This window comes from Rutilus rutilus, assembly GCF_951802725.1.
Source record: "Rutilus rutilus genome assembly, chromosome: 22".
Classification (NCBI taxonomy): domain Eukaryota; kingdom Metazoa; phylum Chordata; class Actinopteri; order Cypriniformes; family Leuciscidae; genus Rutilus; species Rutilus rutilus.
Window position 1 is genome coordinate 24,393,371 of NC_140227.1, and position 21,093 is coordinate 24,414,463.

Sequence of the window (21,093 nt, forward strand, 5' to 3'; positions counted from 1 at the left end):
CTTGTTCCTGGTATTTCATGCTAAGTTCAGTAATTGAGAGGTTTCTGTGATTGAGAGGTTTTGTGTTTTTGGAGTTCTGTGTTTCTTTAATAAAGGTCATTTCCCATGCACAGACTTTCTGATTGATCGCCAGCACAGCATGTTTACACCGAAGTATGTGAATTTGTTTTGACACCATTAATGAAGTAAGACTGATGGCTGTGATTCTTGGCCAAGCCACCAATAACTGTGTGTGTGTTTGACTATTGTGTGGACCACTAGCTGAATTAATAGTGCATGTGAATGTTTAGAGGGAGGCTGTGAAAATGTAGATTTGGAGTTTGACAGATTATAATGCCTGCCATCTGGGATTGAGTCGAACTGTTTGCTTGAGCTGTGCTGGGTTACTGCTAAATAACCCAATTCTCTCCTCTAATGGAGGACTGGCAAGAACCTAGACTAAGAATACAGGCAAAATGTGCCTTTGTTTGCTTTGTTCCTCCTTATGAGATTTGGCAAACCATTCCTCTAAAGAATTTCCAAAATTAAATACCGCAACAGCATTAGCAAACATGCTTTTCCTGAATCAAAAGCAGTTTTTCCTCAGTGCACGAGTGTGATCCAAAGCAACAGATTGGTCTAATTTTGTCCTTAATCCAACATGAAGACATTCCAATTGCATATTAGCACGTTCATATGTCACCAAGGAACATTTTCTCATTTACAATCGCCTATGAAACTTTTGTCTTCTAAACAGATGGCAGCATGCAATGGTGAACTTGTAACCATAGAGAGCAGTAACTAAATTGCACTGTATGCAATTCAATTCTCTATCTTGAATTTTACATCTCATCTTTTTGACACTCTAACTCTGAATTGGTCTTTAATGTGCATGAAGCACTGTGCTAAGGTCCCTTTGTAATTGTCAAGGGATGGCGGTGTAGAATTAAATTAGTTGGCTTCTCTCTCGTCTTGATAATTGCATTTCCAATTATTTCTTCATACATGTATAGGCAATTCTTCACTTGGACTAATCAACATATTTGATCTGAGAAAGATTTTACAGTTAAGAAATTCAGAATCTAAACACACACACCCACCCACACCTGTCTATTCTCATAGATGTTATAGTATGAAAAAGTAAATTCTTGAAGCTCATTTGCGGGCTCAATTGGTTAATGCTTTTTATGCTTTGTCTTGTGGATTTCATCTTCAGTGCCACTGTGAAATCATTCTCTCTCTCTCTCTCTCTCTCTCTCTCTCTCTCTCTCTCTCTCTCTCTCTCTCTCTCTCTCTCTCTCTCTCTCTCTCTCTCTCTCTCTCTCTCTCTCTCTCTCTCTCTCTCTCTCTGTTTATAGCATTTAAACATCAGAACACTTACAGATGATGTGGTAAGAGTCCTTTATTCAGGTTTCTCTGTCTTGTTCATTATCAACCAGCATACATTTTAAATTTGATTCCTCCTCTCTGATATGATTAACCCCATATCACAGACTATTAGAGGACCCATGCTTAACACAGTATTTTAGTCTCATACTAACCACAGCATTTAATTCACAGTCAGCTCAGGTTTTTGGAAAAAAAAAAGCTTTTACTAATCTGTCACTACTAAAAAAAAAATTCTAAAGCTTTCCTTGAGACAATTGCTTGCTTTCTTGTGCGTCTAACACTTGAGAATGGCCTTTTATCAAGCATGTTTCATGCTTTATATACATCCCTAATGAGGCTGCATGTATCTGTAAAACTTATACAACTTGTTGTGAAGCTGTTCAGCTCATGGTAAGTGATAATTCCTCTCTTTTCTATAAATTCATGGTAATTTTATTAGATCTAACAAAAACAAAATCCAGAATTAACTCAGGAAACTTGACAATCAGGATGTAAGAATTGATCATAATAAATAACCAGAGAAACTGGAAATGCCTTGTTCAACATACAATTAGGGCTGGGTGATAAAACCCTAATGATAATTATCGCGATATCATTTTCCTTGATAAAACGATAACAAGAGTTCGATAAATGCTCGATACAGTGTTTAACGAATGAAAGTTTAGTGCTACTCATTTGAACCGTGCCACCACGGACCATTTATCCACTCGGCAGCGCAGCATGAGCTTAGTATAGCACATGCGCTTACGTCTCGGTTACGCGACCACTAAACAGCGCTGTGGAATCCAGTGAGAAGCGCTTGAATTCAGCAAAGAATACAAATTGTCTAGATTTAAACTAGTTTAAAGCCAGATGAAACAGCACTGACAAACAGGAGAAACACTGTGCGAAATGATAGTTAAAAGGTATTTCCATCTACAAATCATCACCATTTACCATGAATACAATCATATCGAATTGTATTAATGTAGACATGCATTAATGGAGTAATAGAATATATTTAAAGTATTTTTTGTGATTTAAGCTAGCATTTATGCATTTATACTAAATGTGTTTAGGCTACTGTTTTTTTATACACTTTTTTTATTTTATTTTTTATGTGAGGTGCTATATGTGTGGTTTCAACTGCGTTTATCATAATCTATGCTACTATGGAAGACCAATGGTTCATTTTATTTAAACTCAAATAGTCCGAATATTTAAATTTTACCATATAATATATACATTTTTACATCTGCATCCTAACCCAAGCTGCTACTAGTGGTCGACCGATATTGGTTTTTTGATTGCCGATGCCGATATCTTAGAGAGCAGGGTGGCCGATGGCCGATATAAAGCCGATATTTTTATATATATTTATTTTAATCAATAATTTCTTATTTTAATAATAAATTATAAATAAATTATAAAAAATTTTTTTTAAATAAACATGCTTTTATACTTTAGATGGCAACTTCTTCAATTTGCAATCCTATTACAGTATTTCTCACAAAGTAATTGTTTAGAAATATATGAATATGTGAATAAAAAGAATGTAAACACTGTAACAGGGCACTCAGTAATCTGGTAATTTCGTGCTGGTAATAATTTTTTCAAATAAATACAAGGTAACGCTAATTTTACATTCAGCACAGTGAAAACGATATGAATATGACACAGTTGGCAACCGGATATATCACAGATATGAATATGACACAGTTGGCAACTGGTTAACGTTATATATCAGCATATTTTAAAATGAAGGATTGAAAGTTTTTCGCTCGCGTCTCCTGTGAAGCTGATCTTCTGTTTGCATTCACTCACTTCGCACGGACCGACCGCCACTCGCAGACAGTAATGCACACTTCACAAGATATCACAGCTGGATTCAATTAAATCTGCAAGGTTTGTGAAATTAAATGTTTATTAGATATTCAGAGATTTGTTTAAATGACGTAGACGCGCATTTGCTGAATGTTGACAGTAAATAAAAAGTATTTTAGCCTGATTGTTTGCCTTTTCTGTTACAAATAATATAAAAGCAAACGCTTTACTTTACTTACTTCGCATAAGTTACCATTTACTTTCTTTGTTTACCAGTTCTGTCTAACAAAGTATTAGATATGACTGACAGAGATCGTAAATGAATGAAGACGGAGAATATGAGTGAGCGCTGTTTGATCTGAGGAGCTGCCGTATATATATCGGCCTTGGCGAAATATCGGTCGACCACTAGCTGCTACTATGTGCATTTTTGAGAGACAACATGTGTAATATTATTAATACTGCAGCCTGCACTGCAAACTGTGCCAAAGATACTTGCCATCAAAGTCAGGCAACACAAACCTGTTTTATGACTTGAAACAATATAATCTGTTAGCACATGCAAAAATGTAAATTAATTTTTCTCTTAAGATATTTATTTTGTTAAAGCTTCAGTCCATAACTTTTTTTGGGTTAAAAAAATGTCAAAATAAATTTGAGCTAGTACATAACCAGCCAGTGTTCAAAACTATCTGCTTGCCTTAGCTCGATTCATAACGGTAAGCTTGTAATAATGTTTTTAATTCCAGTGGTACTGGTGGATTTCCGCAGAAAACTCTAGCATGTCTTTGCGTCATTGTCACATCTATACACAAAGGTGTCTCGGCTAGTAGGCTATGTTGCGTGTGAGGATGTTGGAGGTGGAGATTTATAGCCTTTTCTCACAGCACTTGATATAATTAAACTTATCAATTTAATTGCGCATCCAGAAAGGTTCAAACGACAATCACCAGTGACAACTGGAGATTCACCCGTTGTAAAATGCAAGACTTCGGGGTGGCTACAGGAAAAAAAGAGACTGCAACCGGGCCCATGCGAAAACAAGGATAAATATCGGGAGGGCATTAAATGTTGTCACGCAATGCTGATGTTGTTAACATTAACAATTTGAGAAAAAAGTATAATTTGCACGGTTTGAAGTGATATGATAAGCGATCGTTAGATTTAATCAGCGTGTTTTACTGCAATGCTTTTTTCCCCTTAGTTGGTCAGAACAAAAGTGGATGTTACTTGTTTAGATTATATTTTGAAAATTATAACCAGTGAAAATTCTTATGTTGGTCATACTTCTAAAAAGTAGAATCTGTGATTGCGAATGACAGTATCCACACCGGCGCGGTGACTGACAGCCGCACATTCTCCTCAAAACAATTGGATTCATCCGCGCTGTGCCGTGCCGAGGCACAACCCACGCAAAGTTGATAATTCAGCGAATAACTGCAATTGCAGATTTCGAACAGAGATGGACTGCAGACTACGGACTACGGACAAAAACTAGCTTTAAATGACTGAAAATGTATAAAGAATTCAAAAACATCAAGTGTTTGTCGTGTTCTGGCAATAAAGTGTAGCTTATAGGGTTGGATGATATGGCCAAAATTTATATCACGATATATTTCTTAATTTTTTCGGTCGATACGATATAATTCCAATATCGATATGAACAATATAAAAGCCTCCGAAAAAATCTGAATAGCCTAGATTTTTTTACATGCGCACACTGCGCAAATATACAGAGTTTCCCGCTGTTTGCGCATAACCATTTTCCTACACTGGTTCCTTATTTATTTTAAATGGCAACTTAATATTTATCCATTTCTGGTCATATGAACCGTTGTGCCGCGCTGCTTATCATTTATCATGTGGTCTGGCTAACATTTTGAAATTTGCTTTTGTATCAAGCGAGTCCTAAGGATAGACCAGAGCGTAATTTAGATCATAAAGACTGTAAATAAATCTTGAAAAGTGGAAAAAGTAACCTGTCATAAAATATTTTAGCGAATGAAAAATCAAGCTAATTAACAATTACATTTTTTAATTCTTATATTAGCAGTGATTGCTGGATTGTATGATTTTCTCAATTTCTTTTGTAAGTATGATGAATCAAAGATGGCAGTGAGCTGAATTCTGAAGCATGTTAGAATTTCATGTACTGGTATGAATTTCATTAAACATTGAGGGTGAAAAATGTTGTATCAAGCCTGTGCAGCTGGACCTGTTTCCTCTAGCAGCGGCAGAAGGTAATGAAATATTTTGGATGGAGGACTTTAGGTCATGGATTGGAGCAGTCGGTTAATTTAAACAGCACCTAGACCACCTTATCGATGGAACTCAGTGGGCATTTTTCACCCTCATGGTGAATAGCACCAACTTTGGCATTTAGCACTGCAATCACCTCCATCCTTCCTTCTATCTCAAATCTTCCTTCTCGCCTCCCTTCTGCCATGCTTACTCACTAATCATCTCTTCACCAGGTTTCCACTTTCCTCAATACATTTCAATCTTCTCTTCTTTAATTCTTCGCCTCTTGGGTCATTTAATCCTCTCTCTCTCTCTCTCTCTCTCTCTCTCTCTCTCTCTCTCTCTCTCTCTCTCTCTCTCTCTCTCTCTCTCTCTCTCTCTCTCTCTCTCTCTCTCTCTCTGTCTGTCAAAATGTTTAGTTTCTTTTGCATTATGGATTGGCATCAAAATGTGTTTTTGTTTGTGTTGGTTTGGTATCGATTCTCGGTCTCTCGTTGCCAGAGGGAAGGTAGACCCAGGAACAGGGTAATCAGGATTATGATGAGGTAGACACCGCTGGGACACTCCTTTTCCCTCTCTCTATCATGCACCCTAAAATCAGGTGCGGTCTGAAATGAGCACATGACTGGATTGATTCATGTATGAATAAGAAAAGAGACAAAATTAATGACAAATGGAGAATAAATTAAATTAGCAGATGGTTGACTGATATGTTGTCAAGGCCGATATTTTAAACAAAGTAGCCTAAATAAATCAAATGCAAAGAAGTATTATAGCATTTGCTTTTTTATTATTAGTAATAGAACTGCATAACAAAAGCATATACTCTGTGCATGACGATCTGTCTTTGTGAATTGGATACGGACAGGAAGAGAATTACGCTGTCATTGGACATTCCCGTTTGACAATTTAATAGTGGTCGACCGATATATCGCCGAGGCCGATATATCGGCCGATATTTGGAATTTTTTAGATATCGGCATCGGCCGATAAATCTTTCCGTTTGGCCGATATATTTCAAAACAGTTTGTGACTGTGCATTAGTGCATTAGCACATTTTTTCTACTGACGCGAACAGAGCGAGCGTGAATGATCTGAATACACTCGCTCTGCTCCGCCCAGCACGTAAGACAAGCCACTCAGAAGTGAAGCAGACGTCTGACAGACACAGTAAATGACCAATTCGCTTTCTAACCTGACGCTACATTGTGTTACACACAAAAACACTCCGGCGTGCAGCAGAGTCTATTCAAACAGTACCGTGATATGTCAGATCCGCAGCCCAGCGGTAGCTCCAGTGGGGGTCACAGATGTGATATAAACGAATTCAAACAAAACTGAAAACATTTTACCTCACAAACAGTCAAAAATCCTGTGACTGGCTGTTCAGATACGCGCGTTGTTCTCTGGTTACGTTTAAACTAGACGCTGTTTTCCAACGGACTCGCGTGCACGGAAAAGCTGGGTCGCGTGCACTACAGATCAGTGGTCGCGTGAGGTGGATGAGAGGAGAACACTATGTAATAATATTACGTTTGAAAATAAATCCTTGAAAATGTTATTCACTATCTACTGTATTTATTTATCCATGATTGGCGTGATATCGTGTGTAGTATACATTTTCATATGTCCATGTATGTCATGCAAATACATGTGACGGCTTGCAACGTTTTAAAGAAACAAACAAGCAAAACTAAACAGACATAAATCATTGTTATTGAAATATACTTGAAGTAAAACAACCTGTTTAAAGTAAATATTGTAAATAAACTATGTGAGATTTATATTTAACTATGTATTGTACATAAAATGTATGTATTGCACATACTATTTTGTCATTCATTTATGAATATTGTTTAGATTTGTTCATTAATGATAAATGTTATTTGTAACCTGCAGTAAGCAGCAGCAATTATTTATGTGACTGAAAAAATGACTAAATATTTAAGCAGACAAGAAGCTGCACTAAAACTTGATTTATTGAAGTGTTACCTTACCTTTTTGTTTACATTTTAATTTCTTAGTAAATATTTTTTATTGCAAAAAGAATATTGCATAAATATTATGTACAATAAATGTTCATTTAGTTTCACCAATATTCTTTATGTCTCTCATTTACTGTATTCACATGTATTGTATCGGCCTCATATCGGCCAATCGGCCAGATTGCTTTCTCAATAATCGGCATCGGCCATTAAAAATCCCATATCGGTCGACCACTACAATTTAAACTAGATGTACCGCATGGCGGTACAAAATATGACCGCCGCTCAGGCCTGCACTGGCTTTCCACAAAAATAAATGACGTGGAGCAATTTGGCTGTATTGCGTGTTTATGAATATACCTAAAAAAAGTAGTAGTATGTGCATGTCTGTCTGTGTGTGTGTGTATGTGTTTGTGTGTGCGCATATGTGTTTGTGTGTGTGTGTCTGTGCATGTGGATTTGTATGTGTGCGCATATGTGTTTGTGTGTGTGTGTCTGTGCATGTGGATTTGTATGTGTGTGTATGGGTGTGTGTCTGTGCGTGTGGATGTCAGTGTGTGTGCATGCTTGCGTTTGTTTGTATTCCTGCATGTATGTGTGTGACAGTATCATCCTAAACCAGCAACCCTTCGCTCAACAGCACCATCTACAGGCCGATGAGTGTACAGTCACTAAATGTGCACATAAATGAATTTATTTTATACCCCCCCATGGATGAAATTCTACGAAACTTAGCATACCCCCAGAGGATGTCAAGTTAATCATACACATGAAATATGGTGCAGTTCTGAACATCTCCACTGAAGATAGGGGCGATTAAAGCAGAATAATATTGCATTTTCATTTTTTATGGGAAGGGCGCAAATCACAAATGAGTGATTATGGGCTAGGTTGATGTGGGCCCTTAAGACCAACATACCATAAAAATTTCTTCATCCTCGGTTCCACGGTTCAAGTAGTTATTTAGGAAAAACTGCATTTTTTGGGTTTGGGGGGGCCCAGCGCGGGGGGGGAGTGGCCCCCGGGGACCAAACGAAATTTTTCCGTAAAAGTCTAGTGGGGCTACATGCTCACCAAATTTCATGTTCCCCGGTGTTTCGGTGTCCCTGGTATCGTTGACGGAATATTCAGTAGATTGACAAAAAAAAAAAAAAAAAAAAAAAACTTTGACAATCCCTATATGACCGCTTTCGCTAGCTACGCTAGCGGCGGTCATAATTATTCTTGATTTCAAACTATGCTACACTACATCCAGCTTGCCATATGCAGGTCATATACTGTATAGCCTTGTCTTTATGAAAAAATAAAAAAATTAAAATAAATCCCAGTGCACACAGACTTTACCAAATTGCTGAGTGCACTGTTGTTCACAGTGTTTGTGAAAAATACTAGGGATCAAGGAATCAAGAAGTTACCATCTAAAGTATCAATCTGTTTATTTTACAGATTTATCAAGTTTAACAATAATTGTTTTTATATTTAATTTTTCAAATGATTTATTACTAGTTATTTCTTATAAATGAATATAAATTTCTTCAATTGTTATGCATTTGTTTTTACTATCTTTAAATTACGTAGTGTGTGATATCAGCCACCCTGCTCTCTAAGATATCGGTATCGGGCATAAAAAAAACCCAAAATCAATATCTGTTGATATAATAATTATTTGGAGAAAATTTGCAGAATTTGTAGGGTGGCAGAATAGTGTAGGACATGTTTTCGATGAGTGAATCATGTCCTTAGATAATGGAGGGCTTTTGTGAGGGCTGATGTTTGGTCATGGTAGAAATGTGTTTTGGTGCTGAGAGGCTGAATTACCAAAGAGGGGGTCTGGTGGAGTGATCAGAAGAGGAATGAAGGGGATGGAGCCATTAGTAACATCAAAGTGTATGCCGGCGAAAAAGGGAGAGAGATTGTATGAAAGTAAGCCGCAGACTCACTCATAAACACCTAAACAGCCCTGAAAAGCACTTCATCATCTAGATCAGCTCGCGTCGGCTGAGGTATGATGCCTGTTGTTGTTATCGAGGTAGCGGCTGCACATATTTATTTATCTATTCACCGGTAACGAGTGTGGAATAGCAAAGCGCTTCTTCCCTCCGCTGGGGATGAATCTCTGTGATTAAACTGATCAGTGCCATCACTCAATGTAGCGAAGAGGCGCTTTAGGGCAGTGGCAAACAAAATTAGACAGATGATGGTGTCGTTTGGTATCAGACACCACACATTTGCTCCCTGCATCGGCTCTGTGCACTGTAGTCGCTAGCTACACTCTGATCTACTGCTTGTGTTTAATTAATTTTACATCAGTGTCATTGCTGATTATCTCAGCGTGTTGCTCTCCTTCTCGCCAAGATAATGCGCAATGGGTGGCGTTGGCAAAAAAAATTCTCGAAGATAACTGCTGCTAATTCACCCACCCCTTGAAAGAAAGGGGGCAAGGCCTCTGAAAATAAACCACCTACCTTTTCAGCCAACGCTGACATCTCAATCTCCCATCATCTCCCTGTTGCTCCCACAGGCCTAGGGAGAGAAAACAGCTCTCTGACAAATCTAATCCAATTAGGAAATCATTATCTGTGTGATGCGGGGGCCCACCATCTCGATATAAATCGACGGCAAGTTACACTGTCTCTGCGGACGCTCTGTTTGTTAGGCATGTTGAATGTGGAGCTGACTGACTTCTAATGAATGTCTGCTTACAATAAGGAAGCTTTAACTGATGTTCACAGGGTTAAAGTGGGTATTTGATAAAGATCTGAAAGCTTTTGAACTTCAGTTCAGACCGAGCCTCTCGCTTTTGTCAGTGACCATTTTAATCACATTTTAGCTTTTCTATAGTGAATTTTTTTTTTTTTTACTGTAGAAAATATTCACATTCACACTCCATGTAACGCCATATAATAATATTGAAGTTATTTTACTATGACTACAGAAAGCAGCATGCATGTGAAGTTGTCATGGCAACCAAATACATAGCATGCAAATTGCTTGGATGGGGCCGAGTCAGTTTTGGCCGAGTCAGTTTTGCCGCGCTAACTTAGCTTAATAAATGGATTGAAAATACACTATAAACAATATTTTAAAGTAGGCTTTTAATAAGCAAATAAAGTAGTGAAAAATTACTTAATTTTTTAAAACAGACATCTGTTGGGCTGTAATCCGCAAAAATGCAGATTCATCACTTGACCACTCAAGCAAATGAGATTGGAGCAGATGTTAGAGTTTGATTGGTTTTATGTAGTGCTGGGCGGTATACCGGTTCATACCGAATACCGGTGTTTATTTTTGTTATGATAGGAATTTTTAATATACCACAATAACGATGTACAGTATGTCGTTTAAACAACGTTCGGAACGCGGCGCGACACTGTTTGAGAGGGTCCCTTTTCACTGTTGCACTGTGGTGAGGGCACAGCTATATGGGTTACTAACCGTGACGGTGAAGATGGATAGGTTAAACTATAATTGATAGCTGTCAAATATTACAGTGTTTCCCATACATTGGTTCACAATATCAACACTGCCCGCCACAAATAGGTTTTCCAAAAGTCTTTGACATCATTGAATAAACATGCGCACTGCACGTTTTAAAGTCAAAATGCGGCACGGTTGTTTTTATATGAATGCATCTTTGAAGGGAACTGACTGTCTGATATTGATATTATTTTAATTTAGCCTAATCTTTCTTTATCTTTCCTGATAAAGCAGCATTTATGAGCGATTCACTGCTTTGTGTACAGCCGTTACCGGGGAAACCGCTATTTCTACTGCTCCTAAAGTGCCTCCTGCTGGCACCTCTTTGTAAACAGCATGATTTTGTGGGGCCTTGTAAACCTGTATGAAAACTAGTGTGGAATTTTTCTACAATATTCCCTCATTACAGTAAAATAGGGCTTTCTAAGTCAATCTACTGCAGTTTTTTTTTCTCTCAGTCAGTAGAAAATATGGTTAACACCCAGTCATGCTTGGAAAAATAATACTGTCATTTACCGTGAAACGGTATAATTATTTAATATAAATTTCATATACATTTTTGGTCACACAGCCCAGCACTAGTTTTTTTGTAATATTTATATTTTAAACCTTTTTTACACAGTTTACGAAACACAGAATATACAAAAACAGTAATGTTGTGTAATGATTACAATTAAATCTGTTTTCTGTTTTAATGCATTTCACATTTTTTTTTTTTTCAGCCAGTCTTTAGTGTCACATGATCCTTTAGAAATCATTCTAGTATGCTGATTTATTTAGTGTTCAAATAACATTTGCTTTTATTTCATTGTTAAAAAACGGTTGCGTAGCTTAAAGGGGTGGTTGATTGATTTTACTTTTCTAACTTTAGTTAGTGTGTAATGTTGCTGTTTGAGCATAAACAACATCTGCAAAGTTGCAATGCTCAAAGTTCAAAGCAAAGGAAGATATTTGAATCGTTTTTTTAAGGATTACAACAAACGGCTGGTTGGGACTACACGACATTCCTCCTGGGTTAGTGACATCACCAACCCTAGAATTGACATAAACCCCTCCCCCGGCAACGCGACTTATAGATTATCATGACAGAATATGCTAATCAATGACTAGATGACACATCAGCAATATAAATTCAACAACTAACCATTCAGAAATGTCCTGTTGCAATCTACATGTTGTCACTTTAATCTCTCCATCGTCTAGCCTTTGAACATAAAAGGCTAAAAGTTTTTGAAATTTTCAGTGTGTCTGCGTGAGGTAATCGGAGCTGCTAACACACAGGAGCTCTTGAAGCTCCGCCCTCTGTGCTGGGAGCAGCAGCTCATTTGCATTTAAAGGGACAGACACAAAAACGGTGCGTTTTTGCTCACCCTCAAGTAAAAATTTTAACATGCTATATAAAAATATCTGTTGGGTATTTTGAGCTAAAACTTCACATACACACTTTGGGGACATCAGAAACTTATTTTACATCTTGTGAAAAGGGCATTATACCACCCCTTTAATATTTTTGTGCAAACCGTGATAATTTTTTCAGGGTTCTTTGTATAGAAAGTTCAAAAGAACAGTATTTATTTTAACAAAAAATCGTTTGTAACATTGTGAATTACTGACCCCAAAGTTGTATATTTTGCACTTTCAACTAAATGGAGAAAAAATAAAAAAATAAAATAACATCAACATAACATAGGCTAATTAATTTATCATCATATAACCAGTCTCACTCATACTCGCTCAAATGTCTCTTTTTCTCTTAGTTGGACAGGTTTTCCAGTATCCGGATCCCTGGCAGTAAAAAGGAACGGCCACACCTCTCCCACATGTCCAAGCATTCCTCTTCTGGTGACTGGTCCACTTCCTCTGAATTTGAGGAGCTTTCTTCAAAAATCACATCGGAGAAGGAAATCCTTGCCCTCTTTGAGAAAATGATGGTAAGATGTATTTAGATATAGACAAATATACGATGTAATTCTGAAATGCATAAATACATAAACAGAAACAAACATTGGGCCTCATTCACTAATAATTGCGAGGTTTATTGGTATCTATACGCACAGGAGAACTTTTCTCCAAAAATTTTCCTCCTGATTCCCAAAACGTGCGTATGCACATTTTCTTAACCTTGTTTGCATGGTAATGAATTTGTAGTATTCTAAATGAGTGACCACGTGCACAAGGTTAGTAATTTGCAAAAAACACACCCATGTCCATATAGGGGCTTTCCGCACACCTTTCCTTTTGTCGTTCTCAGCAAACATGATGCTCTCTAAAGTCACGCTGAGAGCACGCGCAGCAAGATCCTCAAGTCTGCCGTCCTCAAAACATCATTCCCGCAAACTTTTATTCACTTTAGCATATAGATTGTATGAGTAAATTAATCCACACAGAATTTTTTTTAAAAATTTTTAAAGGTGTAATTTCACAAACGGCATGTCTGATTCAGTGGTGCTGCGTCTTCTCTCTCTCAAAATGCACTAAACATCACCACATTGCATTGGCAAAAGGCAAGCGTCAAAACACACACAAAATTGTCAAAATTCCGGTCTTGGCGAGTATCTTTGTGAGAAAGAAAACGCATGTGTAACAGTAGTATAATGGATCTGTGCACTTGCTCTTAAAGTGACAGCAGCCTAATATGTGTCTGTCATTAATGTTGATGATAAAACAACAAAAGAATGCTTTATTTTTTTAAGGAATCAGGATTAGTAGCCTTTGTATTTAATTTACACAGAACTAAAAGGCCCTGATATACTTATGGTTTATTTGGGAAAGATGCAACTATCAAAAAGCTTTGGCTTTCTGCACCAAATTAAGCTCTGGTGTAGGTTTTACTTTACTGATTAACTCCTGCTTTTCTTTAAGTTAATCTTGAAAACGGCGTAGATAATTAGCAACAATGTTCTCACAAATGTTGCTTAAATATACTTAAGATGAAACATGTAGGCTATGTATACAATTCCATCTTAATAAGTTTATAGGACCACTCAGAGAATGTGATTTTTGCGTACGTGTGGTTTCTAAATTATTTCGTAAATTTAGAATAAAATTGAAAACAAACGTGGTCAGTAAATGAGCCCCAATTTCTGACCGTAAAGGATTTGTTGATATACATTCGCGCTATTGTACATGTCTGCTTACTGTGGACATGTATAAAACCAATTAATTATCACTCCTACACAATGACCTTTATCAACCTTTCAAACACAATCACTAGAGGTTTATTTGCAATTATGTTTTAAGAAACGCAACCTTTTCATAATGAAATGGATTGTTATGAGGCACTGACCTCAATCAGCTTGTATTCAGAGAAGGACAAGGCCCTCATGTCTATAAATGCACATACTCACTCGCATCATACAGTCACGGACAAATGTTTGCAAGCACCTTCGTTTATTGTGGTAAATAAAAGAAAGTACATGTTTTGAATGATTTAGTTTTTTTAAACTGATGCTTAACCTACAATATAGTTTTGATTTGGACTTAGGCATTACTAAGTAATTGCAAAATTGCACATTGTCAGATTTAATAAGCACTTACAATAAAAATGATTTTGTAGAATGCCTGTTGAAATTTTTATTTATTGTACTAATATTTTTATCAATTTAAATGTAAAAGTTTTAGGCCTGTATAAGATTTATTTTTCTCTTTTTAAACTTTTTGACCTTTCATCTCAGGTTTCTTATATGAAGTAAAAAATCTTCACTTTAAAAACTTTTGTTTGGACTTTTAGATATGTACACAATTATGCAGCTGTCGAAAGTTAACTGATTGCACTTTTGCCATACATTTAACTCACATCTATCTATTTCATCCAATTTCTCTCAAGTATCATTTTAAAACATTGCACAGTCTCCCATTGCCTGAGCGCTATCGTACGGAGGTCCCTGTCTCTGCCCTTTCTAAGAGTGGAGGCAGTGTTAGCGGTTGAGCAGCGTCTCCAAGCGCAGGATTGAGTGACAGGAGCAACCACTGCTGGGTAGAGAAGGAAGAGTGTGGATAACGTGGGCAGAGACGCAGTCATTAGTCATGGCAAGTACGGGTTTGGATACATGAGCATGCCAGCAGAGGTGACAGGGCCAACAGTGGTAATGGATGCTTTTCCGCTCTGCGCCCTATCCGCACCTATCCCAGCATCCTCCTCTCCTTCTCTCGCTCTGACACACGAGGACTGCATCACGCCTGCTAACCCATGAGTGAAATCTTAAACGGCTCTGCTGATCTATCCTCTCTGGAAAGGGATGAAAGGGAGAGAAGCTGTGGGGATAGGGAAATAAGATTGGAGGTCACTAGGAACATCGTATGCAGCTGTTATTGTTTTTCTCTCTCATCTACCTTTCCTTCCCTCCCTTATCGATTTTATTGTTCTGTCTTTTGCCTTGAGATTTCCACGCCATTTCTATCTTTTGATGGTAGTTATAAACTGTCCACGGATACACGCTAGTTCTTTTCTCTTTCTCCTTCTCCTTCTTTGGCACAGGACGTGTTGCTTCAGTAATCTTGGAAGTGAAATTGCCAAGTATATCTGCCAATGTCTGTCTTAGCAGTACAACAGGTTCAGATTTATGAACATGCTCATTTCTGTTTCACTGTTAATTTCTAATCTTTTCAGAAATTGGCCCATTACATTTTTCTAATTCATGACTTCATCAATCAGGCTTGTGCTAGGTACTAATCTTTAAAAGATCTCACAAAGTTGCACACAGAAATGTGTCCACATAGACAACAGATGTTTATAATACAAGTTTAGCAAAAATTGGCTTTTATTAATCAGTTATTTATATTTCAAAGTATTTAATCAAAAACACTTGATGACTTCCTTTAAAAACCAGGGCAGATTTTTATATTCAGTTTTAGCTTTCAGAGACCCAGCGTAGCAAAATTGCTTGTTCGTTTAAACCAATTAAATTATACAGAACTTTCACTAAATGTAAAAACTACACATACCTATAGTATCTGATGCTCTGAAATTATCACAACCATAACGGTGGGGAAAGAAATGCAGCCACACAAAGCTGCGGTAGCGATAGCCAGCTGACATAGTTCTTAACACTTCTGGATCAAACTAACCTGTTTACAAGTAGTACATATTTTACATCTACATATTGTCAGTACATGTATATTAAAAAAAAAAAATCAATTTTATTTCTATGCATCTAGTGATGGGAAAAGGCTTATGTGCCCTGAAAATTGAAGGGACATAAATTTGAGACTAAGTGTAGTGAAAATCCAACGCTGTCCATTAGGGCTGGAAAGATGCGTTGACGTAATTGATTACATCGATTACCTAAAAAAATATAGTCTATTTGCATAGAATGCGAACGCTTTTTATAAAATGGTGTTCTGCGCACTCTGTAAAACTGGAATATGGTTGTCAGTCTCATGTTTTGTGCTTAATATGGCTGCGTTCATACAGCATTCTGCCGTGGCTGAAACGCACTCTATGCAACTGGTTACAAAGCTTTTAACGCTGTTGTTGGTTATTTAAAATATCTAATGGATGAACTTGCGCCTCGATTGGACACGTGCTGTCGATCATGGTAAAACTTCACGGTTTTATGGACACCGCCATGTTTGACACTGTCGCTATGGTTACCGCTATGGTTAGTTAGAATGCGGTTTCATCATACAGCTGAATGAACATATTCAAGCAGCTGCTTTAATCTCCTGACTGAACAAAACGTTTCAGGATTCACACTTGTAAGCAATTGTTGCTGTAAATCCCAAAAATGTACTGTGAACGCAGCCATAGTAAACAGACGGTTCAAATTACTCAGGGTTTGGTTTGCATTACGGTTTTAGGGTCACGGTTTCAGTACGATTCAGTATGTGCTATTGTTCAGGGAGAAAAGGTCTACTTTCAAATAAAAATAAAGAAAATTTGAATAAATAATCTAACTACTGAGCAACAGCACAAATTAATACAATAGAGCAAAGATACAAATAAAATAAACAGTGCTTTTCAAGTTTTTCAGGTAGGTCGAACAATAGTTTTCAGGTGCAGAAATTGAATAAAGTAATTAAATGTAAAATAACATTGCATATTTGACTGTATGAATTAAAGACGAATCCTTATTAAAGTTACAAAAGCTATTCAATCAAGAGCAGAGAGTGATTTCCTTGTCTATTGTTGTTTGATTAACATTAAAAACACATACAGCAATATTAGGATATAATGCACTGATCCAATTTACTGATACACATGCCTCGACTGTTTCACTCACTTAAGACATAACTGACTATGTCTGCTAGGATACTCCCCAAGACAGCCATGTTGACATAATTTTTGTGTGAATTTGTCCAAACAGCGCAAGACTTGAAAGAGAACTCAATATTTGTGCGCTGTCTGAGACTCAGCTTTCTGTGTGCGCGCTTTGGATGTGTGCGCAAACAAATCTTCCCACAGCGTGCACGAGTTCTTTCGCGTCTTTTTCTCTTGAATGTTTGAATTGGCAAAGCTTAAAAGAGTTTAGTTTAAATACAACCTGTGCTGTTTCAGTCTCACTAGCGCTCGTGCGCTATCAACACCCAGCATGGCAATTTTGCAGCATTTATCCAAATTATATGTAGATGCAAATTTTGTCTAAATAAAATGGCTTTAATAATAATTTTATATTCCTTTTTCCTGTAATACTTCAATGTCTTAAATATATCAGTCTTTCTTTGTTTTTGTCATTTTCATCTCCTTTTTCTTAATGTCGTATCTGCCTGATGGATTCACGAGTAGAGGTTGACATCCTGCGGTTTCATTTATTTGCAGTTCCAAAAAGAACAGATGTTAGGCATGGTTTGATTCATGTGAGCATTGAAAGATGTGAGAGCTCTTTGCTCTTCTCTGCAAAGTTAACAACCGGCATCTCCAGTACTATTTTTCTTTTGAGCAGAAATATGTAGATATCAGTATTAGGGGTGGCACGGTACATGAAAAAACATCCGAACCATTCGGTTCGCTTGTCTCGGTTCGGTGCGTGTGTGCGTCGCACGGTTCGACTTCGACGCATGCGCAATGTAGCCTCGTGCCCGTGCTAATACAATGCTAAATCATTAATCAGATGTGTGTAGAATAACATTATGATGTCCAGCAATCGATTTAAATAGTACACTGGGTTTACTTAGACATTTAATGAGATCTACTCCACTATGTTGTTTTTTCACGTGAATAAATACATAGGTCGACTGTTTCACAAATGTAGCCTACTTTAATGGTCCAGTGGCAGAACTCTTGCCAAGCGTGTCATAGGTTCATCAAAACCGATTGTTTATCAGTGGTTGTATATCAAGCAGGGACAGATTTGTGTGAATTTTGCTTTGTGATTTCACCGGAACGAATAGAGAGTCTCCTCAACGGATTGAAGCGCGCGTCCGAGTGAAGACTGCGGCGTGTGCGCGAGCCACAAGAGAACACTGTATCAGCGCCACTGATCGCAGCGGCAACGAGCACTTTGATCACTTGATTAAAAAAAACTAATTTCAGCGCTAGATTGCTTCTTATTTAACATAGTTTAGCTAGTTAACTGGAGATGTTTTATTTATTTGTATTGGTACATCCGTGCCGCGAGATGTTTCAAAAGTGGTGGGGACAATATCGACCCTGGGGTACATGTCCCACCCGCAAATTACGCCTATGATGACGAGACACGAGGAGAAATTGACAAAGAACTGTCTGACACAGCCCACGTAGCTCTCCAGATGGATGGACCTCCAGGGCCACTGAAAGTTTCCTCACGGTGACCGCTCACTCACTATATTACTTCGAAATGGGAAATGAGAAGCTGCGTTTTGCAAACACGCCCCATTTATGAAATAAATAAATAAATAATTAGATAATTAAGCTATATATCATATGCTGACGTAAACTTTTGGAGTGTTAAAGATTAAAAGAAAAAAATAACAACAAGAACCGTACAGAACCGAAAACCGTGACCCTAAAACCGTGATACGAACCGAACCGTGGGTTTTGTGAACCGTGCCACCCCTAATCAGTATATGATTCAGTAGTCTCTTTTGTTTGGATCAAATGTTCCGTCGCTTGTAATGATGGAGATTCTCATAAAGCAGGTCACAATACTGAAGGACTTGATGTTTTTTCTTGTAACATGATATTTTCCTTCTCTTGTATGTGGTTTGTATTTTCAGGAGGATATGAATCTTAGTGAAGAGAAGAAAGCACCACTCAGAGAGAAGGACTTGGGCACAAAAAGGGAGATGGTCCTTCAGTACATAATCACAGCTGCAAAAACCGTAAGTCAAATAATAATTGCAGCCACACAGACTAACATATAAACCTGAAAGCACGAGCTTCCTTTTGCTTCATAATGGATTTCCATAATTAACCCTGATACTGAATAAGACAGACTAGTTTGACCTAAAGACCATAAGAGGTCACGTCACAGACTGCTCCAATCAGTTACTCGATCCCATGTCAGATGTGTCAGTGTCTTTGTAAAACAACAAAATAATAAGCTAAAGTGCAGGACCACCACAGAGACACCATGTGCATGTATGTCTTTGTTAATTTGTTGTTGTATGCCTGTGCTGACTGTGTGTGAGTTTATTGTACTGGTGGGTTTGACCTGATGAAAATATCTGTAACTGCAGGCCTCTTATGATGACATCGACAGGCTAAAGACTGTATTTATCGGAGATGATTGCCCTCATTTTAGTTTGTCTCTTTTGTTCTCTTGTCCTGAGGTGAGAGGGAGGTGTTGAGTCTCCTCATGTATACTTATGAACTCATTTTTCTGTGGGAAAGGATGGCAAGATGTGATTTTACATAATTTCCCAATGTGTAATTCACCATTTCACTTTTCTACAAACAGTCGAGTTTTTATGCTAGAATACTGGAGGAAGAAGATGCTGTTGAGAAATAAAAACAGACATTAATATAAATCCTCCTCCTCCTTTGTTTTTAATATGAAAGTTTGGCTTCTCAGTGATGCCAAAACAATTGATCTGTAATGGCTTTAAAAGGAGTGAGAAGGTTTTTTTTTTTAATAGTCCTTCTTTAAAGGTGACATGATGCCCCTTTTCACAAGATGTAATATAAATCTATGGTGTCCCCAGAATGTGTCTGTGAAATTTCAGCTCAAAATACTCTCCAGATCATTTATTATAGCTTGACAAATTGCCCCCTTTTTGAATGTGAGCAAAAACGCACCGTTTTTGTGTGTGTTCCTTTAAATGAGCTGCTGCTCGCCGCCCTCGTTCAGAAGAGGGCCGATCCTTTACACAAGCTTTGGATACAATTACAAAACACGCAAATGTCACTCATCCAAAATCTCAGAAATAACCAGTAGTGAAGTGCAGCCTTACGGAGAGACTCCAGGAAGAGGTTGCAACTTTTAGATGCACATGAATGTTTCTGAATGGTTAGTGAATACATTCATGTAGTTGTTGTGGAGTTGCATTGATTCATCTAATCAACTTGCTTGTACCATCATATTTAACTTTTACACAAGTTGACATGCTTGGCTCAAGCTTTTGCCATTGCGTTAGAACTGGTTGTCGCTTGCAAAACCAAATGGCGGCGCCGTGGGTGGAAACGTGCAGATTAAGGGGCGGAAATATTATAATAAGATCCCCTTCCCACGTCAGAAGTGGAGTGAAATCTGATCGGCTTATTTTTATTTTACATTCTTTCAGCGAGGGGCTTACCAAAACAGCTACTGGGTTGTCACTTTTCACATTTTCTGTGTTGGTAGATGCACCAGGGACCCGATTATAGCACTTAAACACGGAAAATGTCAGATTTTCATGATATGTCCCCTTTTACATTTATCAACATTGTATACCTAATTCGGCTTGTATGTTAATCAACTTGCTGATTGATTAATTAGAGTTTGCTAGATTAGCTTTGGAAACAAATAAAGCATCAGGTGCTCATCAAAAACTATAGGTGGGAGTTATTTGCCCCAAGCATTCTTCCTTATACATGCTGTTTGGAGCTCTCTGCATTAGATTAATTTCTGAGTTTTAAGCCATGCTGCTTAGAGGATTGTTTGTCTGTTTTTAAGTCCCGATGTGTTGGTGAGACTGACTGACAAGTGTACACGTCTTAGAATTGAGCGTGTTCAACAAATCCTCCAGTTCTTCCACTTCACGATATAGCTACACACAAGTGGAAACACTATATGCAAGATTCAGGCGAGATGGATAAAAACTGCATGTTTTTCTGCCGAAATTAATTCCCCAATCTAATCCTCCTGTCGGTTAGCTTTGTGTT

General features: G+C 37.7%; 1 protein-coding gene across 6 annotated transcripts in view; it reads left to right on the top strand.

Moving 5' to 3' along the window:
- Positions 1–21,093, top strand: part of diaph3 (diaphanous-related formin 3) — a 320,772-nt gene that overhangs the window by 26,061 nt on the left and 273,618 nt on the right. For 4 of the 6 annotated variants that reach the window (XM_084394616.1, XM_084394615.1, XM_084394619.1 and 1 more), the window contains 3 exons: positions 1,338–1,370; positions 12,632–12,805; positions 19,008–19,112. In XM_084394616.1, the coding sequence (XP_084250742.1) occupies positions 1,338–1,370; positions 12,632–12,805; positions 19,008–19,112 (312 nt within the window). The remainder of the gene's footprint in view (positions 1–1,337; positions 1,371–12,631; positions 12,806–19,007; positions 19,113–21,093) is intronic. The other 2 variants (XM_084394618.1, XM_084394617.1) reach the window with 1 other exon arrangement.